Source organism: Hyla sarda, unplaced genomic scaffold (assembly GCF_029499605.1).
Source record: "Hyla sarda isolate aHylSar1 unplaced genomic scaffold, aHylSar1.hap1 scaffold_259, whole genome shotgun sequence".
Classification (NCBI taxonomy): domain Eukaryota; kingdom Metazoa; phylum Chordata; class Amphibia; order Anura; family Hylidae; genus Hyla; species Hyla sarda.
The window spans coordinates 217,954-242,254 of record NW_026609279.1 but is presented as its reverse complement, the minus strand read 5'-3'; the positions used below and the strand labels follow the sequence as shown (position 1 = coordinate 242,254).

The 24,301-nt window shown below is 48.5% G+C and overlaps 4 protein-coding genes across 6 annotated transcripts in view; 1 reads left to right on the top strand and 3 right to left on the bottom strand.

Moving 5' to 3' along the window:
* TBCD (tubulin folding cofactor D) overlaps window positions 1–24,301 on the top strand; it is a 324,749-nt gene that overhangs the window by 96,750 nt on the left and 203,698 nt on the right. Inside the window, exon 1 of one of the 3 annotated variants that reach the window (XM_056553202.1) lies at window positions 4,522–4,545. The exons of the other annotated variants lie outside the window; for them this stretch is intronic. Within the exon in view, the coding sequence (XP_056409177.1) occupies window positions 4,537–4,545 (9 nt within the window). The 5' untranslated portion in view covers window positions 4,522–4,536. Of the gene's footprint in view, window positions 1–4,521; window positions 4,546–24,301 lie in introns of those variants that run through there. 3 annotated transcript variants of the gene reach the window in all.
* Window positions 1,408–7,512, bottom strand: LOC130324098 (ketosamine-3-kinase-like). Its single transcript, XM_056553208.1, has 6 exons — window positions 7,312–7,512; window positions 5,696–5,847; window positions 4,711–4,802; window positions 4,375–4,457; window positions 4,168–4,290; window positions 1,408–1,967 (listed from the first exon to the last, which is right to left on the bottom strand). Exons 1-6 carry the CDS (start codon window positions 7,450–7,452, stop codon window positions 1,629–1,631), a joined length of 930 nt encoding a protein of 309 aa, XP_056409183.1. The 5' UTR covers window positions 7,453–7,512; the 3' UTR covers window positions 1,408–1,628.
* Window positions 14,263–17,152, bottom strand: LOC130324097 (E3 ubiquitin/ISG15 ligase TRIM25-like). Its single transcript, XM_056553207.1, has one exon. It carries the CDS (start codon window positions 16,680–16,682, stop codon window positions 15,300–15,302), a length of 1,383 nt encoding a protein of 460 aa, XP_056409182.1. The 5' UTR covers window positions 16,683–17,152; the 3' UTR covers window positions 14,263–15,299.
* On the bottom strand, window positions 20,824–23,918 carry LOC130324096 (E3 ubiquitin/ISG15 ligase TRIM25-like). The gene has a single exon (XM_056553206.1). It carries the CDS (start codon window positions 22,688–22,690, stop codon window positions 21,041–21,043), a length of 1,650 nt encoding a protein of 549 aa, XP_056409181.1. The 5' UTR covers window positions 22,691–23,918; the 3' UTR covers window positions 20,824–21,040.

The following is a 24,301-nucleotide window of genomic DNA, read 5'->3' as shown; positions in this document are numbered from 1 at the left end:
TATTTGTCTCTTTTGGGGGGCACAGTGTAGGGCACTCTGCAGATGAGGTATTTGTCTCTTTTGGGGGGGCACAATGTAGGGCACTCTGCAGATGGGGTATTTGTCTCTTTTGGGGGCACAGTGTAGGGCACTCTGCAGATGAGGTATTTGTCTCTTTTGGGGGGCACAGTATAGGGCACTCTGCAGATGAGGTATTTGTCTCTTTTGGGGGGCACAGTGTCGGGCATTCTGCAGATGGAGTATTTGTCTCTTTTGGGGGGCACAGTATAGGGCGCTCTGCAGATGAGGTATTTGTCTCTTTTGGGGGGCACAGTATAGGGCACTCTGCAGATGGGGTATTTGTCTCTTTTGGGGGGCACAGTATAGGGCACTCTGCAGATGGGGTATTTGTCTCTTTTGGGGGGCACAGTATAGAGCACTCTGCAGATGGGGTATTTGTCTCTTTTGGGGGGCACAGTATTGGGCACTCTGCAGATGGGGTATTTGTCTCTTTTGGGGGGCACAGTGTCGGGTACTCTGCAGACAGGGTATTTCTGGCACTTTAGGGGGGCACAGTATAGAGCACTCTGCAGATGGGGTATTTGTCTCTTTTGGGGGGCACAGTGTCGGTACTCTGCAGATGGGGTATTTGTCTCTTTTGGGGGGCACAGTATAGGGCACTCTGCAGATGGGGTATTTGTCTCTTTTGGGGGGCACAGTATAGAGCACTCTGCAGATGGGGTATTTGTCTCTTTTGGGGGGCACAGTATTGGGCACTCTGCAGATGGGGTATTTGTCTCTTTTGGGGGGCACAGTGTCGGGTACTCTGCAGACAGGGTATTTCTGGCACTTTAGGGGGGCACAGTATAGAGCACTCTGCAGATGGGGTATTTGTCTCTTTTGGGGGGCACAGTGTCGGTACTCTGCAGATGGGGTATTTGTCTCTTTTGGGGGGCACAGTATAGAGCACTCTCCAGATGGGGTATTTGTCTCTTTTGGGGGGTATTTCTGGCACTTTAGGGGGGCACTCTGGTATAATACAGGGTACATAGTGTATACTGAGCCCAGGCTGGCACTATGTAACACTGTGGTCGGCACTGATTTGGGGCATTTCTTGCTCGCACTGTTATGGGGGCACAACCCCTCTCAGCATCTGACATAAAGCTCTACAAAAAGAAGTTCTGCAGCAGCTTAGTATATATGTGTGTGTGTGTATATATATATATATATATATATATATATATATATATATATATATATATATATATATATATATATATATATATATATATATATATAATAATGTTTCCCTGTTACACCAAAACAGCGGCAGGTAACCCTCCCCCAAATATACATAAACCCCCCACACCGTACATATGCGTCCGGCGCGGTGATGTCACTCGTTACCATGGATACAATGACACAGAGTCGCAGGGCAGTCGGTTTATTGGAGAAGTCACGCGTCACATGGTCAACAGCAGCTGCGTTATCTATTTCTCTGTATTGTCAACATCTCCGCTTGCTGTCAGTGAATGAGGCTGAAGTCCTGCATAAACCTAAAACTTCTCACAGCTGAGGGTTCGTTACAATTGCATCTAACCTGAAATATGAGGGGGAGGAGTCTTGTGAGGTCGGAGGTCAGTGTCCGCTCACTTCAGAAGGCTTCTCATGGTGCTCAGCGAGGACCCCCGGTAGCCGCCCCCAAAATGGTTCCAGTGGTTCAGATAGTGGAAGAGTTGGTAGAACTTCAGCCGCTTGTCGGATCCGGGGGTCTTGGGGATTTTGGAATGGTAGGCGGAGTAAAAGGAGGAGCCGAAGCCCCCGAACATGCCGGCGATGGCCAGCTCAAACTCCGAGTGTCCGTAGAAGGAGGCGGGGTCAAATATCACCGGTCCGGTGTCCAGCTCCGCAACGTTCCCTCCCCACAGGTCACCGTGAAGAAGAGACGGGACCACGACCACCCCGGAGAAGAGCTGAGGGACCGTCACCTGTGAGGAGACACAGACAAGTGCCGGCAGCCATATCAGGGATTTAAAGGGGAACTCCAGTGGAAAACCAAATCAACTGGTGCCAGAAAGTTACAAAGATTTGTAAATTACTTCTATTAAAAATTCTTAATCCTTCCAGTACTTAACAGCTGCTGTATACTACAAAGGAAGGTGTGTAGTTCATTCCAGTCTGATCACAGTGCTCTCTGCTGTCACCTCTGTCCCTGTCAGGAACTGTCCAGAGCAGGAGAGGTTTTCTATGGGGATCTGCTTCTGCTCTGGACAGTTCCTGACATGGACAGAGGTGTCAGCAGAGAGCACTGTGGTCAGACTGGAAAGGCCTACACAACTTCCTGTGAAGAATACAACAGCTGATAAGTAGTGGAAGGATTAAGATTTTTACATAGAAGTAATTTACAAATCGGTTCACCTTTCTGGCACCAGTTGATTTGAAAAAATTTTTTTTTTCACCGGAGTACCCCTTTAAGCTTAGTCTCATGCTTTACACTGCAGCTCAGCACCACTAGAGCACAGCTATAATCCTGGACTCCAGCTTAGCTGCCCGGTTTACTAAAATCTAAGGCAGTGCTTCCCAACCAGGGGGCCTCCAGCTGTGGCAAAACTACATCTCTCAGCATTTACCCTCCATGCCTTACACTGCTGCTTCACCCTCCATGCCTTACACTGCTGCTTCACCCTCCATGCCTTACACTGCTGCTTCACCCTCCATGCCTTACACTGCTGCTTCACCCTCCATGCCTTACACTGCTGCTTCACCCTCCATGCTTTACACTGCTGCTTCACCCTCCATGCCTTACGCTGCTGCTTCACCCTCCATGCTTTACACTGCTGCTTCACCCTCCATGCCTTACACTGCTGCTTCACCCTCCATGCCTTACACTGCTGCTTCACCCTCCATGCCTTACACTGCTGCTTCACCCTCCATGCCTTACACTTCTGCTTCACCCTCCATGCCTTACACTGCTGCTTCACCCTCCATGCCTTACACTGCTGCTTCACCCTCCATGCCTTACACTGCTGCTTCACCCTCCATGCCTTACACTGCTGCTTCACCCTCCATGCCTTACACTGCTGCTTCACCCTCCATGCCTTACACTGCTGCTTCACCCTCCATGCCTTACACTGCTGCTTCACCCTCCATGCCTTACACTGCTGCTTCACCCTCCATGCCTTACACTGCTGCTTCACCCTCCATGCCTTACACTGCTGCTTCACCCTCCATGCCTTACACTGCTGCTTCACCCTCCATGCTTTACACTGCTGCTTCACCCTCCATGCCTTACACTGCTGCTTCACCCTCCATGCCTTACACTGCTGCTTCACCCTCCATGCCTTACACTGCTGCTTCACCCTCCATGCCTTACACTGCTGCTTCACCCTCCATGCCTTACACTACTGCTTCACCCTCCATGCCTTACACTTCTGCTTCACCCTCCATGCCTTACACTTCTGCTTCACCCTCCATGCCTTACACTGCTGCTTCACCCTCCATGCTTTACACTACTGTTTCACCCTCCATGCTTTACACTGCTGCTTCACCCTCCATGCTTTACACTGCTGCTTCACCCTCCATGCCTTACACTGCTGCTTCACCCTCCATGCCTTACACTGCTGCTTCACCCTCCATGCTTTACACTGCTGCTTCACCCTCCATGCTTTACACTGCTGCTTCACCCTCCATGCCTTACACTGCTGCTTCACCCTCCATGCCTTACACTGCTGCTTCACCCTCCATGCCTTACACTGCTGCTTCACCCTCCATGCCTTACACTGCTGCTTCACCCTCCATGCCTTACACTGCTGCTTCACCCTCCATGCCTTACACTGCTGCTTCACCCTCCATGCTTTACACTGCTGCTTCACCCTCCATGCTTTACACTGCTGCTTCACCCTCCATGCCTTACACTGCTGCTTCACCCTCCATGCCTTACACTGCTGCTTCACCCACCATGCCTTACACTGCTGCTTCACCCACCATGCCTTACACTGCTGCTTCACCCTCCATGCCTTACACTGCTGCTTCACCCTCCATGCCTTACACTGCTGCTTCACCCTCCATGCCTTACACTGCTGCTTCACCCTCCATGCCTTACACTGCTGCTTCACCCACCATGCTTTACACTGCTGCTTCACCCTCCATGCTTTACCCTTCAGCTGTATTTGTTCGGTATGGCCCCACCTGTACTTGTGCCCATAGCTCCCTGGCTTCTCTGTCTCCATACGTCTTCTCCATCAGGTCCATCTGGTGCTGTATTCTCTGGCGGGTGTAGAACATGACCCAATCCTCCTGCCACTCATTCACCTGTCAATCAAACACAGGGAATGTGTCCAGGGGGAGGAGCTTAGGACATAAGAAATGATCTGATTGGTTATAGGAGTCCCTTACCAGGGGGATGAACCCACAGCAGGTCGCCACGTGGAAACCGAACTTATCCACATACCCAACGTCCGTCTGTCCGGGGCCTTTACCTTACGGAACAAAGAGAAGACAACGTACGGTAAGGCGACATATGGAGGCCACAGCTCCACCCCTGGTCAGACTACATGGATGGTAAAAGTAAGTGAACCCCTGCCACAGCTCCACCCCTGGTCAGACTACATGGATGGTATAAGTAAGTGAATCCCTGCCACAGCGCCACCCCTGGTAAGACTACAATGGGGGAGAGAAGCACTGCCCTCTAGAGGACACAGGAGCAGTTGGCTGACATGTGATGGTCATTACCCACAATGCCGCTCTCTTTCTCCAGCTTTTCTCGTAGCCGCTGGTTATGGAGGTGAAGGTCGGCGAGCTGCTCCCCTAGACGTGCAGACTGCCTGAAAAACAGCAACCGAGCACTTACAGTCCGGCTACACCACATCTGCTGCATCCTGGGTGGCGCCCCCTACAGCTATGGGAGTATATAGGCATAGATGGGCATGCCCCCTATATCTATGTTAGTATATAACAGGTGCCCAATTGCACCAGTATTACACACAGAGTGACCATGTCTTAGATGTGTACGATGATGTCATGGACGGCTCCCCCTACAGCTACGCATCAGATTGGCCATGTGCAGCGGGGTGTGCCCACTATGACTATGGGATTATATAGCCAGTGCACCATGGCGAGGGGCATGCATAATGGTGTGCCCACTATCTCTATGGGAGTATATACCAGGTGCCCCACTCCATTAGTTTTGATCTGTTCCCGTGAGAGGGGGTGCACACAGAAGCATGCCCACAATCGCTATGGGAGTAAACCAGAGGTGCCCTGTTGTACCAGTGTTGTAGGGGGCATTAGTGTGCCAACTATCTCTATAGGCGCATATATAGCACAGTATGTTTATCTGCCCATCTGTCGCGCATGTATACAGGAGCGTACCCACTAATGCCATTAGAGTGCACAGCAGCTGCCCTATTGCACTAGTGTGTGGGGCATGTATACAGGAGTGTGCCCACTATTGCTACGGCAGCAAACAGCAGGTGCCCTACTGCATCAGTCTTGCTTTGGACAAGTAGGGGGCATATATAGAGGGTTGTGCCCATTCTGGTAATACATAGCAGGTGCCCCATTACACCAGTGTTGCGATACAAGGGACACGCAGAGGGTTGTGCCCACGATCGCCTTATTGCTCCCCTACTGCTCTCGCCATGTTAGGGGTGCCCCTAGTGATGCCACGTTAGGGCGACAGTAAAAAGATGGCCACTTATATCTTAGAAGTAAATACCTATTGAGGCTTCTCATGTCCAGGTGCTCCATCACCAGCATAGCGCCCCCCGATGGCTGATCGATGACCTTTACCGGTTTGGGGGCTCTGATGGTGCCAGTCTGCAGGATGGCCTCCAGGCTCGCCATCTCTCCCTCAAACATCTTTCTCGCCTGTGAAGAAAAAAGATGAAGATGGTTCAGCCACCATGTCTGCCTCGGCGCTCAGCGCATGCGCAGTGCCTAATAGATCAGTGATCCCAGGGGATTGTGCTGCGTCCGCCTCCACCACGCCCAGATTTCCTGATGATGTTTACACGGCTGGAGATGGAGAACGCCTCGAAATCCCTCTAATCCAATGTTTTGCAACCAGTGTGCCTCCAGCTGTTGCAAAACTACAACTCCCAGCATGCCCGGACAGCCGTTGGCTGTCCGGGCATGCTGGGAGTTGTAGTTTTGCAACAGCTGGAGGGGCACTGATTGAAAAACACTGTAACTCATTAGCCAGGATGTGATGTGTTGTGATTGGCCAGAGAAGTAACGAAGGAATTATCGGTGTGTGTACTACTGGGAAACAGCTTAGCTCTGGTGTTATATGCTGGGAGTTGTAGTTTTGCAGCAGCTGGAGGCGCACTTGTTGTGAAACACTGGTGTAAATCATTAGCTCAGGATGGGATGTGCTGTAATTGGCCAGAGAAGTAAGGGAGGAATTATCTGGGTGTGTGTACTATTGGCAAATAGCTTAGCTCTGGGGTTATATGCTGGGAGTTGTAGTTTTGCAGCAGCTGGAGGCGCACTTGTGAAACACTGGTATAAATCATTAACTCAGGATGTGACGTGTTGTGATTGGCCAGAGAAGTAACGGAGGAATTATCGGTGTGTGTACTACTGAGAAACAGCTTAGCTCTGGTGTTATATGCTGGGAGTTGTAGTTTTGCAGCAGCTGGAGGCGCACTTGTGAAACACTGGTATAAATCATTAGCTCAGGATGTGATGTGTTGTGATTGGCCAGAGAAGTAACGGAGGAATTATCGGTGTGTGTACTACTGAGAAACAGCTTAGCTCTGGTGTTATATGCTGGGAGTTGTAGTTTTGCAGCAGCTGGAGGCTCTCTAGTAGTGAAACACTGGTGTAAATCATTAGCTCAGGGTGGGATGTGCTGTAATTGGCCAGAGAAGTAAGGGAGGAATTATCTGTGTGTGTACTATCGGCAAACAGCTTAGCTCTGGTGTTGGCTGTCCGGACATGCTGGGCGTTGTAGCTTTGCAACAGCTGGAGGCACCGCCTAAGACTTCAGTATACCAGGGAGCTAAGCTGTATTCAAGGATTATAGTTGTGCTCTAGTGGGGTTGGGCTGCAGTGTAAAGCTAGAGGCAAATTTCAGATTCCAGTAGACAATGCAGCTAAGCCAAAGCCATTGATAACCTAATGGAGCAGAACTGCAGTGTAAAGCATGAAGCAAGAGGAAAACGTCATTAACCCTTTAGATTGTTGCAAAACTACAACTCCCAGCATGCCCTGACAGCCGTAGGCTGTCAGGGCATGCTGGGAGTTGTAGTTTTGCAATAGTTTGAGAACACTGGTATATATGTGCAGCAGAACTTTAGGTCATGCTGAACCTTGTAGTCCCCCAGGTACCTCAGCCTTGTGGTTGCACTTGACATAGTAGCACCCGCAGTCGGTGTCGTAGCTCTGGCCCTGACTGATGCAGCCCCCTCCGGAGTGACCGGACCTCTTCACCCGGGACAGACCCATCTCCTTCTTCAGCAGCGCCTCCATGCTGGCCGCAGATGTTACTGCACCTGCGCACTCCAAATGCTTCTTACGAGAGGGCTCTGGCTGCAGACAGGAAACATGTGACCTCCACTCAAATTTTTTTTTTTTTTAAATCAACTTTATTGTAACTACAGAAAAATAGACACAATATGACACTGGAGCTCTACTTTACTGTGCAGCCGCAGTGTTCTTGCTTAAAGGGGTACTCCGCTGGAAAACTTTTTTTTCATCAACTGGTGCCAAAAAGTTTAAAAATCTTTACCCTTCCAGTACTTTTTAGCAGCTGTATGCTACAGAAGAATTTTTTTTCTTTTTTTGAATTTCTTTTTTGTCTTGTCCACAATGCTCTCTGCTGACACCTCTGTCCGTCTCAGGAACTGTCCAGAGCAGCATAGGCTTGCAATGGGGATTTTCTCCTGCTCTGGACAGTTCCTGATACTGGCATCAGGTGTCAGCAGAGAGCACTGTGGACAAGACAAAAAAGAAATTCAAAAAGAAAAGAATTTCCTCTGTACCATACAGCTGCTAAAAAGTACTGGAAGGGTAAAGAATTTTTAATAGAAGTAATTTACAAATCTGTTTAACTTTCTGGCATCAGTTGATTTAAAAAATTAAAAAATTTCCACCGGAGTACCCCTTTAAATCCAGAAATATTTCCTCCCAACAGGCTGTGTCTTACATGTACCCACTGGTACAGCAGAGCTGACCCTGTACGCCGCAGTGTGCTGAGCCTGACTGTATACATCAGGGCTGCAACTTTCTACATGTAGCAGAGGCGAACCTGCGCCTTCTTGTGGCTAGTCTATGTGGTTGTGAGCTGCAGGTGGAACCTGGACTTGCCACTAACCCCCCCATTATTACCCCAGTACACACCTCGACTGGGGTACAGGGAAGAACTGGGTACCATCAGGCCTGGAGTGCCAAAAAAGGGTGCAGCAGTAGACTACTATTATAAGGCTGGGTAGGGCTGAAATAAATGGCAATCCCATCCTGGTAGTACCAGGCTGCTGCTGTTTGGTTATTACCGGGTTGGTAATCCAATAGAAGTGGGACCCCACACTTATTATCATTATTTATTTAATTAGAAAATAAATGTAGCTGAACTTGCTGCATGGAACAGAGCTGAGGCTATTGTAGGGTTGCCAGTCACTTCTGCTGCAGAACCTCTTGTGTCTGACAGTAATCAGCAACTGGCAACCTGCCTCAGCTGGTGATAACCTGGGGGCAATCTAACTGGTGATAACCTGGGGGATCACTCTAACTGGTGATATACCTGGGGGATCACTCTAACTGGTGATATACCTGGGGGATCACTCTAACTGGTGATATACCTGGGGGATCACTCTAACTGGTGATATACCTGGGGGATCACTCTAACTGGTGATATACCTGGGGGATCACTCTAACTGGTGATATACCTGGGGGATCACTCTAACTGGTGCTATACTTGAAGGCACTCTATCTAGTGATGTACCTGGTGCTATACCTGGGACTACTTCAACTGTAACTATTCCTGTGGGCACTCTAACTGGTGCTACACCTGAGGGTCCTCTATATGGTGCTGTATCTGGGGGCATTCTAAATGAAGCTATACCAGCGGGCACTGTAACTGTTGATACACAAGGGGCACTCTAACTGGTGCTATACATGAGAGCACTGTAACTGGTGCTATACCTGAGAGCACTGTAACTGGTGCTATACCTGGGGGCACTGTAACTGGTGCTATACCTGGGGGGCACTGTAACTGGTGCTATACCTGAGAGCACTGTAACTGGTGCTATACCTGGGGGCACTGTAACTGGTGCTATACCTGGGGGCACTGTAACTGGTGATATACCTGGGGGCACTGTAACTGATGTTATACCTGGGGGCACTGTAACTGATGTTATACCTGGGGGCACTGTAACTGGTGCTATACATGAGAGCACTGTAACTGGTGCTATACCTGAGAGCACTGTAACTGGTGCTATACCTGAGAGCACTGTAACTGGTGCTATACCTGAGAGCACTGTAACTGGTTCTATACCTGAGAGCACTGTAACTGGTGCTATAACTGGGGGCACTGTAACTGGTGCTATACCTGAGAGCACTGTAACTGGTGCTATACTTGGGGGCACTGTAACTGGTGCTATACCTGGGGGCACTCTAACTGGTGCTATACTTGGGGGCACTGTAACTGGTGCTATACCTGAGAGCACTGTAACTGGTGCTATACCTGGGGGCACTGTAACTGGTGCTATACATGAGAGCACTGTAACTGGTGCTATACCTGAGAGCACTGTAACTGGTGCTATACCTGAGAGCACTGTAACTGGTTCTATACCTGAGAGCACTGTAACTGGTGCTATAACTGGGGGCACTGTGACTGGTGCTATACCTGAGAGCACTGTAACTGGTGCTATACTTGGGGGAACTGTAACTGGTGCTATACCTGGGGGCACTCTAACTGGTGCTATACTTGGGGGCACTGTAACTGGTGCTATACCTGAGAGCACTGTAACTGGTGCTATACCTGAGAGCACTGTAACTGGTGCTATACCTGAGAGCACTGGAACTGGTGCTATGCCTGGGGGCACTGTAACTGGTGCTATACCTGGGGGCACTGTAACTGGTTCTATACCTGGGGGCACTGTAACTGGTGCTATACCTGGGGGCACTGTATCTGGTGCTATACATGAGAGCACTGTAACTGGTGCTATACATGAGAGCACTGTAACTGGTGCTATACCTGGGGGCACTGTAACTGGTGCTATACTTGGGGGCACTGTAACTGGTGCTATACATGGGAGCACTGTAACTGGTGCTATACCTGAGAGCACTGTAACTGGTGCTATACATGAGAGCACTGTAACTGGTGCTATAACTGGGGGCACTGTAACTGGTGCTATACCTGGGGGCACTGTAACTGGTGCTATACATGAGAGCACTGTAACTGGTGCTATACCTGAGAGCACTGTAACTGGTGCTATACCTGAGAGCACTGTAACTGGTGCTATACCTGGGGGCACTGTAACTGGTGCTATACATGAGAGCACTGTAACTGGTGCTATACCTGAGAGCACTGTAACTGGTGCTATACCTGAGAGCACTGTAACTGGTTCTATACCTGAGAGCATTGTAACTGGTGCTATAACTGGTGGCACTGTAACTGGTGCTATACTTGGGGGCACTGTAACTGGTGCTATACCTGGGGGCACTCAAACTGGTGCTATACCTGGGGGCACTCTAACTGGTGCTATACCTGGGGGCACTCTAACTGGTGCTATACCTGGGGGCACTCTAACTGGTGCTATACCTGAGAGCACTGTAACTGGTGCTATACCTGGGGGCACTCTAACTGGTGCTATACTTGGGGGCACTGTAACTGGTGCTATACCTGGGGGCACTCTAACTGGTGCTATACTTGGGGGCACTGTAACTGGTGCTATACCTGGGAGCACTCTAACTGGTGCTATACTTGGGGGCACTGTAACTGGTGCTATACATGGGGGCACTCTAACTGGTGCTATACCTGGGGGCACTCTAACTGGTGCTATACTTGGGGGCACCGTAACTGGCGCTATACATGGGGGCACTAACTGGTGCTATACCTGGGGGCACTCTAACTGGTGCTATACCTGAGAGCACTGTAACTGGTGCTATACCTGGGGGCACTCTAACTGGTGCTATACTTGGGGGCACTGTAACTGGTGCTATACCTGGGGGCACTCTAACTGGTGCTATACTTGGGGGCACTGTAACTGGTGCTATACCTGGGAGCACTCTAACTGGTGCTATACTTGGGGGCACTGTAACTGGTGCTATACCTGGGGGCACTCTAACTGGTGCTATACCTGGGGGCACTCTAACTGGTGCTATACTTGGGGGCACTGTAACTGGTGCTATACATGGGGGCACTCTAACTGGTGCTATACCTGGGGGCACTCTAACTGGTGCTATACCTTGTGGCACTCTAACTGGTGCTATACCTGGGAGCACTCTAACTGGTGCTATACATGGGGGCACTCTAACTGGTGCTATACCTGAGAGCACTGTAACTGGTGCTATACCTGAGAGCACTGTAACTGGTTCTATACCTGAGAGCACTGTAACTGGTGCTATAACTGGGGGCACTGTGACTGGTGCTATACCTGAGAGCACTGTAACTGGTGCTATACTTGGGGGAACTGTAACTGGTGCTATACCTGGGGGCACTCTAACTGGTGCTATACTTGGGGGCACTGTAACTGGTGCTATACCTGAGAGCACTGTAACTGGTGCTATACCTGAGAGCACTGTAACTGGTGCTATACCTGAGAGCACTGGAACTGGTGCTATGCCTGGGGGCACTGTAACTGGTGCTATACCTGGGGGCACTGTAACTGGTTCTATACCTGGGGGCACTGTAACTGGTGCTATACCTGGGGGCACTGTATCTGGTGCTATACATGAGAGCACTGTAACTGGTGCTATACATGAGAGCACTGTAACTGGTGCTATACCTGGGGGCACTGTAACTGGTGCTATACTTGGGGGCACTGTAACTGGTGCTATACATGGGAGCACTGTAACTGGTGCTATACCTGAGAGCACTGTAACTGGTGCTATACATGAGAGCACTGTAACTGGTGCTATAACTGGGGGCACTGTAACTGGTGCTATACCTGGGGGCACTGTAACTGGTGCTATACATGAGAGCACTGTAACTGGTGCTATACCTGAGAGCACTGTAACTGGTGCTATACCTGAGAGCACTGTAACTGGTGCTATACCTGGGGGCACTGTAACTGGTGCTATACATGAGAGCACTGTAACTGGTGCTATACCTGAGAGCACTGTAACTGGTGCTATACCTGAGAGCACTGTAACTGGTTCTATACCTGAGAGCATTGTAACTGGTGCTATAACTGGGGGCACTGTAACTGGTGCTATACTTGGGGGCACTGTAACTGGTGCTATACCTGGGGGCACTCAAACTGGTGCTATACCTGGGGGCACTCTAACTGGTGCTATACCTGGGGGCACTCTAACTGGTGCTATACCTGGGGGCACTCTAACTGGTGCTATACCTGAGAGCACTGTAACTGGTGCTATACCTGGGGGCACTCTAACTGGTGCTATACTTGGGGGCACTGTAACTGGTGCTATACCTGGGGGCACTCTAACTGGTGCTATACTTGGGGGCACTGTAACTGGTGCTATACCTGGGAGCACTCTAACTGGTGCTATACTTGGGGGCACTGTAACTGGTGCTATACATGGGGGCACTCTAACTGGTGCTATACCTGGGGGCACTCTAACTGGTGCTATACTTGGGGGCACCGTAACTGGCGCTATACATGGGGGCACTAACTGGTGCTATACCTGGGGGCACTCTAACTGGTGCTATACCTGGGGGCACTCTAACTGGTGCTATACCTGAGAGCACTGTAACTGGTGCTATACCTGGGGGCACTCTAACTGGTGCTATACTTGGGGGCACTGTAACTGGTGCTATACCTGGGGGCACTCTAACTGGTGCTATACTTGGGGGCACTGTAACTGGTGCTATACCTGGGAGCACTCTAACTGGTGCTATACTTGGGGGCACTGTAACTGGTGCTATACCTGGGGGCACTCTAACTGGTGCTATACCTGGGGGCACTCTAACTGGTGCTATACTTGGGGGCACTGTAACTGGTGCTATACATGGGGGCACTCTAACTGGTGCTATACCTGGGGGCACTCTAACTGGTGCTATACCTTGTGGCACTCTAACTGGTGCTATACCTGGGAGCACTCTAACTGGTGCTATACATGGGGGCACTCTAACTGGTGCTATACCTGAGAGTACTGTAACTGGTGCTATACCTGGGGCACTCTAACAGGTGCTATACCTGAGAGTACTGTAACTGGTGTTCTACCTGGGGGCACTGTAACTGGTGCTATACCTGGGAGCACTCTAACTGGTGCTATACCTGGGGGCACTAACTGGTGCTATACCTGAGAGTACTGTAACTGGTGCTCTACCTGGGGGCACTCTAACTGGTGCTATACCTGAGAGTACTGTAACTGGAGCTCTACCTGGGAGCACTCTAACTGGTGCTATACCTGAGAGTACTGTAACTGGTGCTATACCTGGGGGTACTAACTGGTGCTATACCTGAGAGTACTGTGACTGGTGCTCTACCTGAGGGCACTCTAACTGGTGCTCTACCTAGGGGCACTCTAACTGGTGCTATACATGGGGGCACTCTAACTGGTGCTATACATGGGGGCACTCTAACTGGTGCTATACCTGAGGTCACTCTAACTGGTGCTATACATGGGGGCACTCTAACTGGTGCTATACCTGAGGTCACTCTAACTGGTGCTATACATGGGGGCACTCTAACTGGTGCTATACCTGGGAGCACTCTAACTGGTGCTATACCTGAGGGCACTCTAACTGGTGCTCTACCTGGGGAGCCCTGTTTATTCCTCTACACCCTGAAAAGTTATTTACAGTGACAGTATTATGGGGACACTCCACCATAATCGTGATGGGATCAAGATATGTGGATGGGGCTTATATGGAGAAACATCTTTCTTGTGACGTCCCGTCCACCTCTACAGGCAGAATATGGATGTGCAGGGGCCCCTATTCCACCACAGTGTTACTACTATAGAAGAAATAGTCATTGGTAAGTAATTCCCTTATAGATCCAATACTTCATGTCTGTTCTTGTTCTACATCCTCCTGAAGACTTTATTATGTTCTCTATCATCTCCATTAAGCCTCCACTCCCCCCCCCCCCCCCCCAACAGACAAGAATGAAGACTAATGGATAATGACTTGATGAATCAGAACTTTATTTTTCTTTAGCCAAGCATTGTATACATAATGACATGTGCCCTGAGGGGGCGATTTACCATCTTCAGTTGGCACAGGTACCATAGATACAGAGGACACAAACCCTATGAATAAGCAATCCTGCCTCCAGCAAAAATATCCAAACTGCAGCAGCTGCATCTGCGGAGGGGTCTGCAAAGGTCCAACGAAGACAGCTAGAGCCCTGAGAGGTCTACAAAGAACCAGGGGGAACGATTCGAGCCTTGAGGGGTCTACCAATGAGCAGAGAGAACCACTAGAGCCCTTGAGGGGTCTACCAAGGACCAGGGAAAACCACTAGAGCCCTGAGGGGTCTACCAAGGACCAGGGAGAACCACTAGAGCCCTGAGGGGTTTACCAAGGACCAGGGAAAACCACTAGAGCCCTGAGGGGTCTACCAAGGACCAGGGAGAACCACTAGAGCCCTGAGGGGTCTACCAAGGACCAGGGAGAACCACTAGAGCCCTGAGGGGTTTACAAATGACCAGGGAGGACCACTAGAGCCCTGAGGGGTTACAAAGAACGAGGGAGGACCACTAGAGCCCTGAGGGATTACAAAGGACCAGGGAGAACCACTAGAGCCCTGATATGTCTACAAAGGACTAGGGAGGACAGCTAGAGCTCAGAGGTGTCTACAGAGGACCAGGGAGGACAGCTAGAGCTCAAAGGTGTCTACAGAGACCAGGGAGGACCACTAGAGCCCTGAGGTGGGGTCCAAATGCAACCGTGATGTTTGTATGAGCTCCATCTCTGCACTTCCAGGTGTTGTTCCCCTTTAAGTAGTACATGATAGAGCAAATTCTTGGGAGCTCCCCTTCTTACGACCTGCTCTAAAGGTCAGCTTTAAAGAAATGTTTTCTAATGCATCAGTCTACGGTAATGTACATTAATAGGAGAACAATCTGTGGACACTCCACAATGGAGTGTGAGCTTCATCACAGGGGCTGGTGGATCCCACGTTGGAGCCTTTACAGCTCCTGATGTGTATGGAGTATATACAGTTCTGTATTTGCAGATGTCCTTATTGGGATCTGGCTGAGGGGTCTCTAGGGATGTAATCATAAAGTCTGATCCTCACCCAAGCCTTATATACCCAGACTGCAGCATGAAGGGGCTCGGTGAAGCTGGCGGTGAAGGTGCACAGATGCCTTATTGGGTTACCGAGCTCATAAAAGGACAACTGCCCGGCGTCATAATCCAGGACAATCCCGATCAGACAACAGGATGGTTTGTGGCTTAACTGAATCTCTTTTTCATTGTGGATCACGGAATATTTACTCCTGGATCGTAATAAGCACCAAGACTTCTGGTTATTCCCTATGATGGACTGGAAGCCTCTCCTGGCCGTGCTGCCGTAGCTTACCCCCAGCCTCCAGTTCCCCAACCTACTGGTCTCCAGTTTCCATTTATGCTTCCCAGAGTCAAAACTGGCGACACTCAACACCTGGGTGACCCTGAATCTCTTCGGTGACTCTGGGTATCTATGGATTCCACCAGTCCAGAGGACAGTCCGGAGACCTTCTAGTATCTCCACATACACACCAGCCGCCTCAATGTCTAGTAATAAGTCTTGGAAGCCTCTGTTGACCCTTCTGCATGGCTCTGGAGAGGATTCTTCACGTAAACATATGTTTCCCAGGTAATTGAGAAGATTTACAAACCTCTTTCTTAACATAGTCCAGACTGGAACTTCTTCAGGGTCACTTGTAGCCACATCTCCACCATCTATGGACTTTGCACAGTTCCCAGTATTACAGATGTTATCATCTTGGTGGTCTTTTCTTTCCAGATCCTCCTCCAGGTGACCCATCTTCCTAGGCAGCTTGTCTTTCTTCACCCCTGGCTGTTGGGTGACATCAGAGATGGACTCTTGCTCTTCTTGGTTGGAGATTTTCCCCATGGAGACCACCTTGTCCCCTACATGTTCTCCTATTAGTCTGCAGGACAAACACATACAAGAAGCATTTTGCAAGCAATACTCTGGGATCTTATGCGTTGGACATCTTCTTGCCTCCAAGGAGCAGCTGGGTTCCACCAGGACGTGCTCTGGAGACTCGCTGTGGACTCTTAGATGTCCCTCACACAGAGCGGCTTCACAATGGACGCAGGATTTAAGTGCGACCACAGCACCATGTATGCAGTAAGTGCTGGAGGTGGCAGCTCCTTCCAGATAAGTGGAGCGGAATCGTTCTGCTATGTTGTGCAGAGCAATGTTCCTCTGAAGAGCAGGACGTTCTGCAAACTCTGCTCTGCACTCCGGACACCGATACTGTCCAGGCCGCTCCAGCACATGGTCAATGCACTCCCGGCAGAAGTTGTGTCCACATCTAAGGGTTACGGGTTCGGTGTAGATGTTCAGGCAGATGGAGCAGGTCAGGTCCTCGTTGAGATGTGCAGACTCCATGGTTGAAGGAACGTTGTGATGGAAATGACTCGTAGCGATTAATTTCTACCCGAGATATTGGAATCAGATTTGTGAAAACTTGCTTTCAGGAATTTTTATGAATCATGGATAAGAATAGGTGTTTAGGTGCCCGGAGGCCAGAATTTCATGGTTAGGCACTCGTCCATGAAGCTAATAAACACTGTCTGGGCAGGACCTGCAGCTCTGTGTATCCTGAGCTTCCTGGTTCATGAACAGAATCCCATAACTACAGTGCAGACTGACACCATATCGTAATGCAGAAGGTTTGGGTTTACAACCTTGAAGTTGAAAGCTTCTCCTGACCAACTCGGGACTCGTTACAGTGTATCAGGGTTCATAGGCTTTCAGCCTCCGGAGCAGTGTTTCCCAGCCCGGGTGACTCCAGCAGTTGCAAAACAAAACTCCCAGCATGCCGGGAACTGATTCTATATCTACATCTAATCCTCTCATGTGTGATACTGTCAGATGAGCTGATGTATCTAATCTTCTCATATATGATACTGTCTGCTGCGCTGATGTATCTAATCTTCTCATGTGTGATACTGTCTGCTGAGTTGATGTATCTAATCCTATCATGTGTGATACTGTCTGCTGAGTTCATGTATCTAATCCTCTCATGTGTGATACTGTCTGCTGAGCTGATGTATCTAATCCTCTCATGTTTGATACTGTCTGCTGAGCTGATGTATCTAATCTTCTCATATGTGATACTGTCTGCTGAGTTGATGTATCTAATCTTCTCATGTGTGATACTGTCTGCTGAGCTGATGTATCTAATCTTCTCATATGTGATACTGTCTGCTGAGTTGATGTGTCTAATCCTCTCATGTGTGATACTGTCTGCTGAGTTGATGTATCTAATCTTATCATGTGAGATACAGTCTGCTTAGTCAATGTATCTAAGACTATTATTTGTGATATTTATGAGTGTACCACACATGAACATGCACAGAGAAAAAAGCAGAATCATGTTTCCCATCCTGGACAACCCCTATAAGTGACCCTTCACCTATATCAGTGTGTCCCAAGCAGGGTGCCTCCAGCTGTTGCAAAACTGCAACTCCCAGCATGCCCAGGCATGCTGGGAGTTATAGTTTTGCAACAGCTGGAGGCACCCTGCTTGGGACACACTGCTCTGGAGCTTAACAAGGAATGGTAAGGAATCAAAACACAAACCACTTTTGGAAGTTTGAAAACTTTTCTTCTGATATTTGCAACAAGGCGATACAGAAGCAAAGCAACTTTATTTATTTTGAAGTTTATTAACAAATCAAAGTCAATTTTGAAAGAAATAGAAGACAACGTTTTTGAATCTCTATACTTACCTATGCCTGGTCCCCCGCAGCTCCTGTTTACCTCCGTCCTTTCCTCCAATCTTCTCTCTTCTTCCGAAAGGAGTGCTCAGTGCAGGACCTGCAGCTCAGCCAATCAGAGGACATGACAGGACATTGATGCGGCCAGTGATTGGCTAAGATGGCAGGTCCTGCAACAAGCACTCATCTCGGAAGCAGGAAGAAGACAGATGGAGGCGATCGGGAGCTACGGGAAATCAGGGCTAGGTAAGTATAGTTTTCTTTTTTCTATTTTTTCCCTACGCTATCAGAATATGAATTTCAGCAAAATGCTTGATAACCCCATTAAGAAAATAGAGAGGTCGTCTTACACCTTGTCCAGCACATTAGGCTTTTTGGGCACAATTTATAACCTATCCTCAGGACAGACCATCAATATCTGATGGGTGGGGTGCTGACACCCTGCACCCCCCCAAGGGATCAGATGTTTTCCAGAGCTGTGGCACACGCATGAACAGAGAAACAGAGCCAGAAGCAGACAGCGCCGCACATTGTATAGTGGCCATTCTGGGTTACAACAATTCAGCTCCAATTGAAGTGAATTACTAAGCAGCAGTAACTCAGAACGGTCACTACACAGCAGAGGGCGCTGTCTGCGCTTTTGGCTGTTTATGGTGGCGCAAACAGCTGATCGGCACAACCCCATAGATATCATATTATGGCTTATCTGTTCGATAAGTCATTAGTAAATTGTGCCTAAAAAACATTTAAAGGGGTACTCCGGTGGAAAAGTATTTATTTTAAATCAACTGGTGCCAGAAACTTTTACAGATTTGTAAATTACTTCTATTAAAAATGTTAATCCTTCCAGTACTTATCCGCTGCTGAATACTACAGAGGAAGTTCTTTTCTTTTTGATAATGATCCACAAATAGAAGTAAACCTAGGCACTGCAAGATTTGATGTTCTGAATGAATGAATGCACGGTACAACCGCTATACCTACTGGGGGTGCTACTGCGTGTGTATATGTAAGTCCACCATAAGGTAACTTGTAAAAGAGATATAGGAAAACGCAATGCACTCACCCACTATAAATCTTCATGCTTTATTACAGAGAAAGCTGGGTGTCCACCAAACCCTGGGGGTAACCAATCCACAAGTAGGTAAGCGGTGCGGCGGGGAGGTGTGCAGGGGGGGTGGAGACGACTGTCTCCACCCCCCCCCCCCCTGCACACCTCCCCGCTGCACCGCTTACCTACCTGTGGATTTGTTACCCCAAGGGTTTGGTGGACATTCAACTTTATCCGCAATGAGGCATGAAGATTTATACTGGGTGAGTGCATTGCGTTTTCCTATATCTCTTTTACAAGTTTCTTTTCTTTTTGAATTTCCTTTCTGTCTGACCACAGTGCTCTCTGCTGACACCTCTGCCCATTTTAGGTACTGTCCGGAGCAGGAGAGGTTTGCTATGGAGATTTGCTCCTACTCTGGATAGTTCCTGACATGGACAGAGGTGTCAGCAGAGAGCACTGTGGTCAGACAGGAAAGAAATTCAAAAAGAAAAGAACTTCCTGTGGAGCATACAGCAGCTGATAAGTACTGGAAGGATTAAGATTTTTTAATAGAAGTAATTTACAAATCTGTTTAACTCTTTCTGGCACCAGTTGATTTAAAATAAATAGTTTTCCACTGGAGTACCCCTTTAACGCCAAATTTCTGGCTACTTGCCATCAGGAAGTCTCATATTATATCAAATAATCAACTTCACAAGAATGATACTGTCTATGGCAATGAGCCTGTCTTCCAGCATGGACATCCTAATCTAAGAAGCAGTATACAGATACAGTATATACCATGAGAATACAATCTATTGGCAATTCATTACAGGTAAAAGCTAAATCAGTGTTTCCCAACCAGTGTGCCTCCAGAGGTAACAAAACTACAATTCCCAGCATGCCTAAGGGTACGTTCAGATGAGCGGATTTTATGCCACTGAATGACCTCTGTATGGTGCCTTTACAGGTGCCTGCTCGGAGCGACAATACGCCGCTACGCTCAGACACGAGGAAGCGATGTTCAAGTCGCTGCGCATGCGCGGTATACTCGCACACATCGCGGCCGCTCCCCCTGCTCTATGAGCTAGGCACAGAGCTGCCGCGATGTGCGAGTATACTGTGCATGCGCGCGGCGACTCGCACATTGCAGTGTGTCTGTTCATAGTGGCGTATTGCCGCTCCGAGCAGGCAGCAAGGCAGCAAATAGAGGTCCTTCAGCTTCGGATCCGCAGTGAAATAAGCGCAGAAAATCAGCTTGTCTGAACGTACCCTAAGGCTGTCCGTGCATGCTGGAAGTAAATGAACCTAGGTCCAGACCACCTTATTCCCAGTGGTTGTGAACTCATGCATACTCAGACGGGTACGAGGCAATAGCATACAAAATAAAGAAAGGCGATCAAGCACTTCCGAAATTGTATCTTTATTCAGTAAAAGCAGTACACCCCCAGTGTGTAGGTGCGCTGACACTTGTGGTGTTCCTTTTTTACTGAATAAAGCTTCAGTTTCGTGTTCCATCTTGAGCTGTAATACCTCACCTAACCTATGGACAGGTGTGGCACTGTTCCTGGTAGAAAGAAGCCATGTATTTAAAGGGGTACTCCGCTGCTCAGCATTTGGAACAGTTTACTCTGGAGCCGGGAGCTCATGACTCATAGCCCCACCCCCTCATATTATCACGCCCATCCCCCACAATGCAAGTCTATGGGAGGGGGCGTGACAGCTGTCACGCCCCCTCCCATAGACTTGCATTGAGGGGGTGGGGCGTGACATCATGAGGGGGCCGGACTATGATGACAAGAGCTCATGGTGCCGTCTCCAGCGTTCCGAACAGTTTGTTCCAAAGGCTGAGCAGCGGAGTACCCCTTTAATCCAGCAGAGCTTGTTTAGTTTCCATCCTCTGTCAAGTGTTATAACTATTCAGTCGCATCGTGGAACGTAATTGTTACTACTGTATCTGGAGAGAAGACAATTGGGGGATAACCTGATCTCTAGCTCCTGAATCTTAACCAGGATTGGTTCCACACACAGAAGACCACGTGGAGGGGCTCAGTAAACGTGGTTTTGAAGGTGTGTAGATGCTTTAACGGGTGACAGAGCTCATAAAAGGACAGACGCCCGGCCTCGTAATCCAGGTAAACTCTGACTCTATGACCAGAACTGTATGTGGGCAATGAGATGACTTTCCCACCATGGCTCATTGAATATCTATTGTATTCCCTCCGTAGGCCCCAGGACTTATGGCTCGCTCCAACCCAAGACTTTGGCCCGTTTCTCTCTATACTGGGATAACACATTCCCATCATCCAGTAATTTGTTGGATTGGTTTCCACCTCCCAGTAGTGCCGCCCTGATGAAAAGCTCTTGGTACTTAACACCTGGGCATGGGTGGTAAATCTCCCTGGGTTTTCGTAGACATTTTGACCATCGTCAGTCCTAGATGCAGACTTAAAGTCTTCCGATAAGGATACATTATTAGAAGCTGTGTTAGAGTCCAGTGACAAGCCTGTAGCTTCATGGCAATGCAGGTCATCATTTATACCCATCACTATATCATATATTTTTGTATGGATCATCTCAGAGATGAGACCTTCATCCAAGTTCCCGACTGTCTGGATATTAGGTTCTTCTGTTTTCTCATTGTTTGTGTCCACTTGCTGAAAGTAGGAGGCACCTTCTTGTAAGATGGTTAATGGATCGGTCATATCATCAATCTCCTTGATGTTCCCGATAATGGTGGACAGGTCATCCCTGTCTTTTCCCAGTTGCTGGATTAGGTCGGACAGTGAGAGTGAAGCCTTTTCTTCCTGCTGGGAGATCTCACTCACTACTTGGATTTCTAGTAAGTCGAGCTGACTTCGAATGTTCCGTATAATGTCTGTCTGTCTCCGTTTTATCTCAGCAGCTTTCTCTGAAAGCTTCGTCTTACGGTCCTGTAGGAACTGGAGTTTGTTCTCAGCCTCATCTCTCATCTTGGTGAGGTTCTCCTGGATATCATTCAACTGTTCCTTCATTGTATGAGCGGCATCGGGAAGGAGATCCACGGAATGTCCTTTGTGTTTCCCAACCAGGGAACAAGACACACAGATGCACTCCTCATCCTCAGAGCAGTAATACTTAAGGATCTCCTTGTGAATAGAACATTTTGTGATCTCTGGGGCTGCGGTGGGATCAGATAAGACGTGTTCTGGGGACTTGCTGTGGACTCTGAGGTGATCCTCACATAGAGAGGCTTCACACAGCAAGCAGGACTTGACAGCAGGTACTGAGGAGTGAATGCAGTAACTGCAGAGAATCACCATCGCCTCCTCCTCCTCTGGTTTCGTAGACAGGAAGCGTTGTGCTATGCTGCTCAGGGTAACGTTCCTCTGTGGCGATGGCCTCTCACTGAATATTTTGTTGCAGGCCGGACATTTATAAACCCCAGTGGAGTCCTGTTCACCCAGCAGACGGTCAATACAATCCAGACAGAAGTTGTGTCCACATCTTAGGGTTACAGGATCCCTAAAAATGTTCAGGCAGATAGAGCAGGTCAACTCGTCTTTCAGATCTGCGGAGTCCATGGTTCTAGGGAATGGTATGAACCTAGGAATGAGGAGTTGTTGGGTGTGTCTGGTTACTCTCTGGACTCTGCATGACATATTCTAGTTAACTCTATTGTGTCCAGGCTTTATTGTGTATGGGTTCATTCTGGAGCGTTTTCTTTTTTCTGTTAATTCTGTTCCACGGTTAATTTTTTTCCTATTTAGTTTTGATGTGGGACATAAGGCCACTCTTTATGGGGCGTTCTTACTTAGTTTTGATGATGACCACTGGGCCGCACCATCTTTCAGACAAGGAAGAAAGGGGGGTGCAGGTCTTTCTAGAAATGTTGTGCATTATTAAAGAAAAATGTTTTTTAAATAAATGGACTATCACAAGATATATAACTTATTAATATAATGTTATTACCGTCTGTTCTGGCTTCAACGTGCTTATGCTTGACTCCCCCCTGACAGGAAGTTGTGTAGTCCTCTCATTGGTGTTGGCTCAGCAGCTACCCCCTCTTTCCTGACAGGAGGTTGTATAGTGTTCCCACTGTCAGTGTGGTGTTGTCTCAGCAGCTTTGTGGCTCCTGCTTCTCTCCTGACAGGAAGTGGTATGTTCCTTTCATTGTCAGTGTGGTGTTGTCTCAGCAGCTTTGTGGCTCCTCCCTCTCTCCTGGCAGGAAGTTGTATGTTCCTTTCATTGTCAGTGTGGTATTGAATCAGCAGCTCCTGGCTCCTCCCTCTGTCCCAAGACAACACATCCATCCTCTGCTGTCTCAGGAGACGTGGCTGGATCTTGTCTCTGAGTTCTAGTCCCTCCCCCTGAGTGATGTCATCGTCATCTCCCTGTTATATCAACATATACTTTTATTGGGACATTTAGAAACAATGAGGTGTGTTTCCAGCATACTGCCTTGTACAGAACAATGCCACAGGCAGAGAGAGGAGCAGACAAGGAGCAGCATACAACAGGTGCTGCAGATTTACTGACTGCAAAGTAATAGTCTCCTGTGTACTGAAATGTTCTGTAACAGCTTTGGGTGGGGAACTGGCAGGAGTGCTGTGGGAGTAAAGTAGGCAGGTGAGTACTGTGATGAGAAGCTGAGGAAGAGTAATGTATTCTGGGAGTGTAGTACTGAGCAACTGCTCGACCAGGATGTAGTATGAGGACATGGTAGGGGAGAGGATTACAGACCCACAAAACAAATCAATTATTGGTGGTTTGAGAACAGGGGCGGACAGGTAAGCAATGCTATATGCTTCTGCATTATTTTTATTTAATTTTATTTTTTCATCAGGTCAGAATACCCCTTTAATGTGACAATATGAGAAAACAAGGTGCTAAAAGATCAGGCACGTGGTAGACAAGCCCCCCCCCCCCCCCAAAAAAAAAAAAAAAAAAAAACTATTACATAAAACATGTCAATGAATATAAACCTAGCTTTATTACAGAGCAAAAATAACAGTATCGGTGGCCATGTTCAGCCAAAAGTTATGGGACCCCAATCCTTGGAGAAGATATATATATACCCTGGATACTACCTCCACCTACTACCGCCACCAGTTTTTAATAACAGAAAAAAAATGATCGCTTTTGTAGTTATCTTCAATGGCAACATTCAATTAAAGATTGAGCCTGACATAAACATACTTCCCTGCTCTGATCCCCCGCCACTGACGTTATGATGAGTCCCGCTCTCCACTGCCTCCTGAGTGGTGGTGGGT

What these genes read in the sequence shown, in the direction of transcription:
- LOC130324097 (XM_056553207.1), bottom strand. Translation starts at nt 16,682, where the DNA reads ATGGAGTCTGCACATCTCAACGAGGACCTGACCTGCTCCATCTGCCTG.
- LOC130324098 (XM_056553208.1), bottom strand. Translation starts at nt 7,452, where the DNA reads ATGGAGGCGCTGCTGAAGAAGGAGATGGGTCTGTCCCGGGTGAAGAGG. An exon ending in GCTGTGGGTTCATCCCCCTG is followed by an intron (nt 4,291 to 4,374) that starts GTAAGGGACTCC and finishes TTTGATTGACAG; the next exon opens with GTGAATGAGTGGCAGGAGGA. An exon ending in AGCTATGGGCACAAGTACAG is followed by an intron (nt 1,968 to 4,167) that starts GTGGGGCCATAC and finishes GTCTCCTCACAG; the next exon opens with GTGACGGTCCCTCAGCTCTT.
- LOC130324096 (XM_056553206.1), bottom strand. Translation starts at nt 22,690, where the DNA reads ATGTCATGCAGAGTCCAGAGAGTAACCAGACACACCCAACAACTCCTC.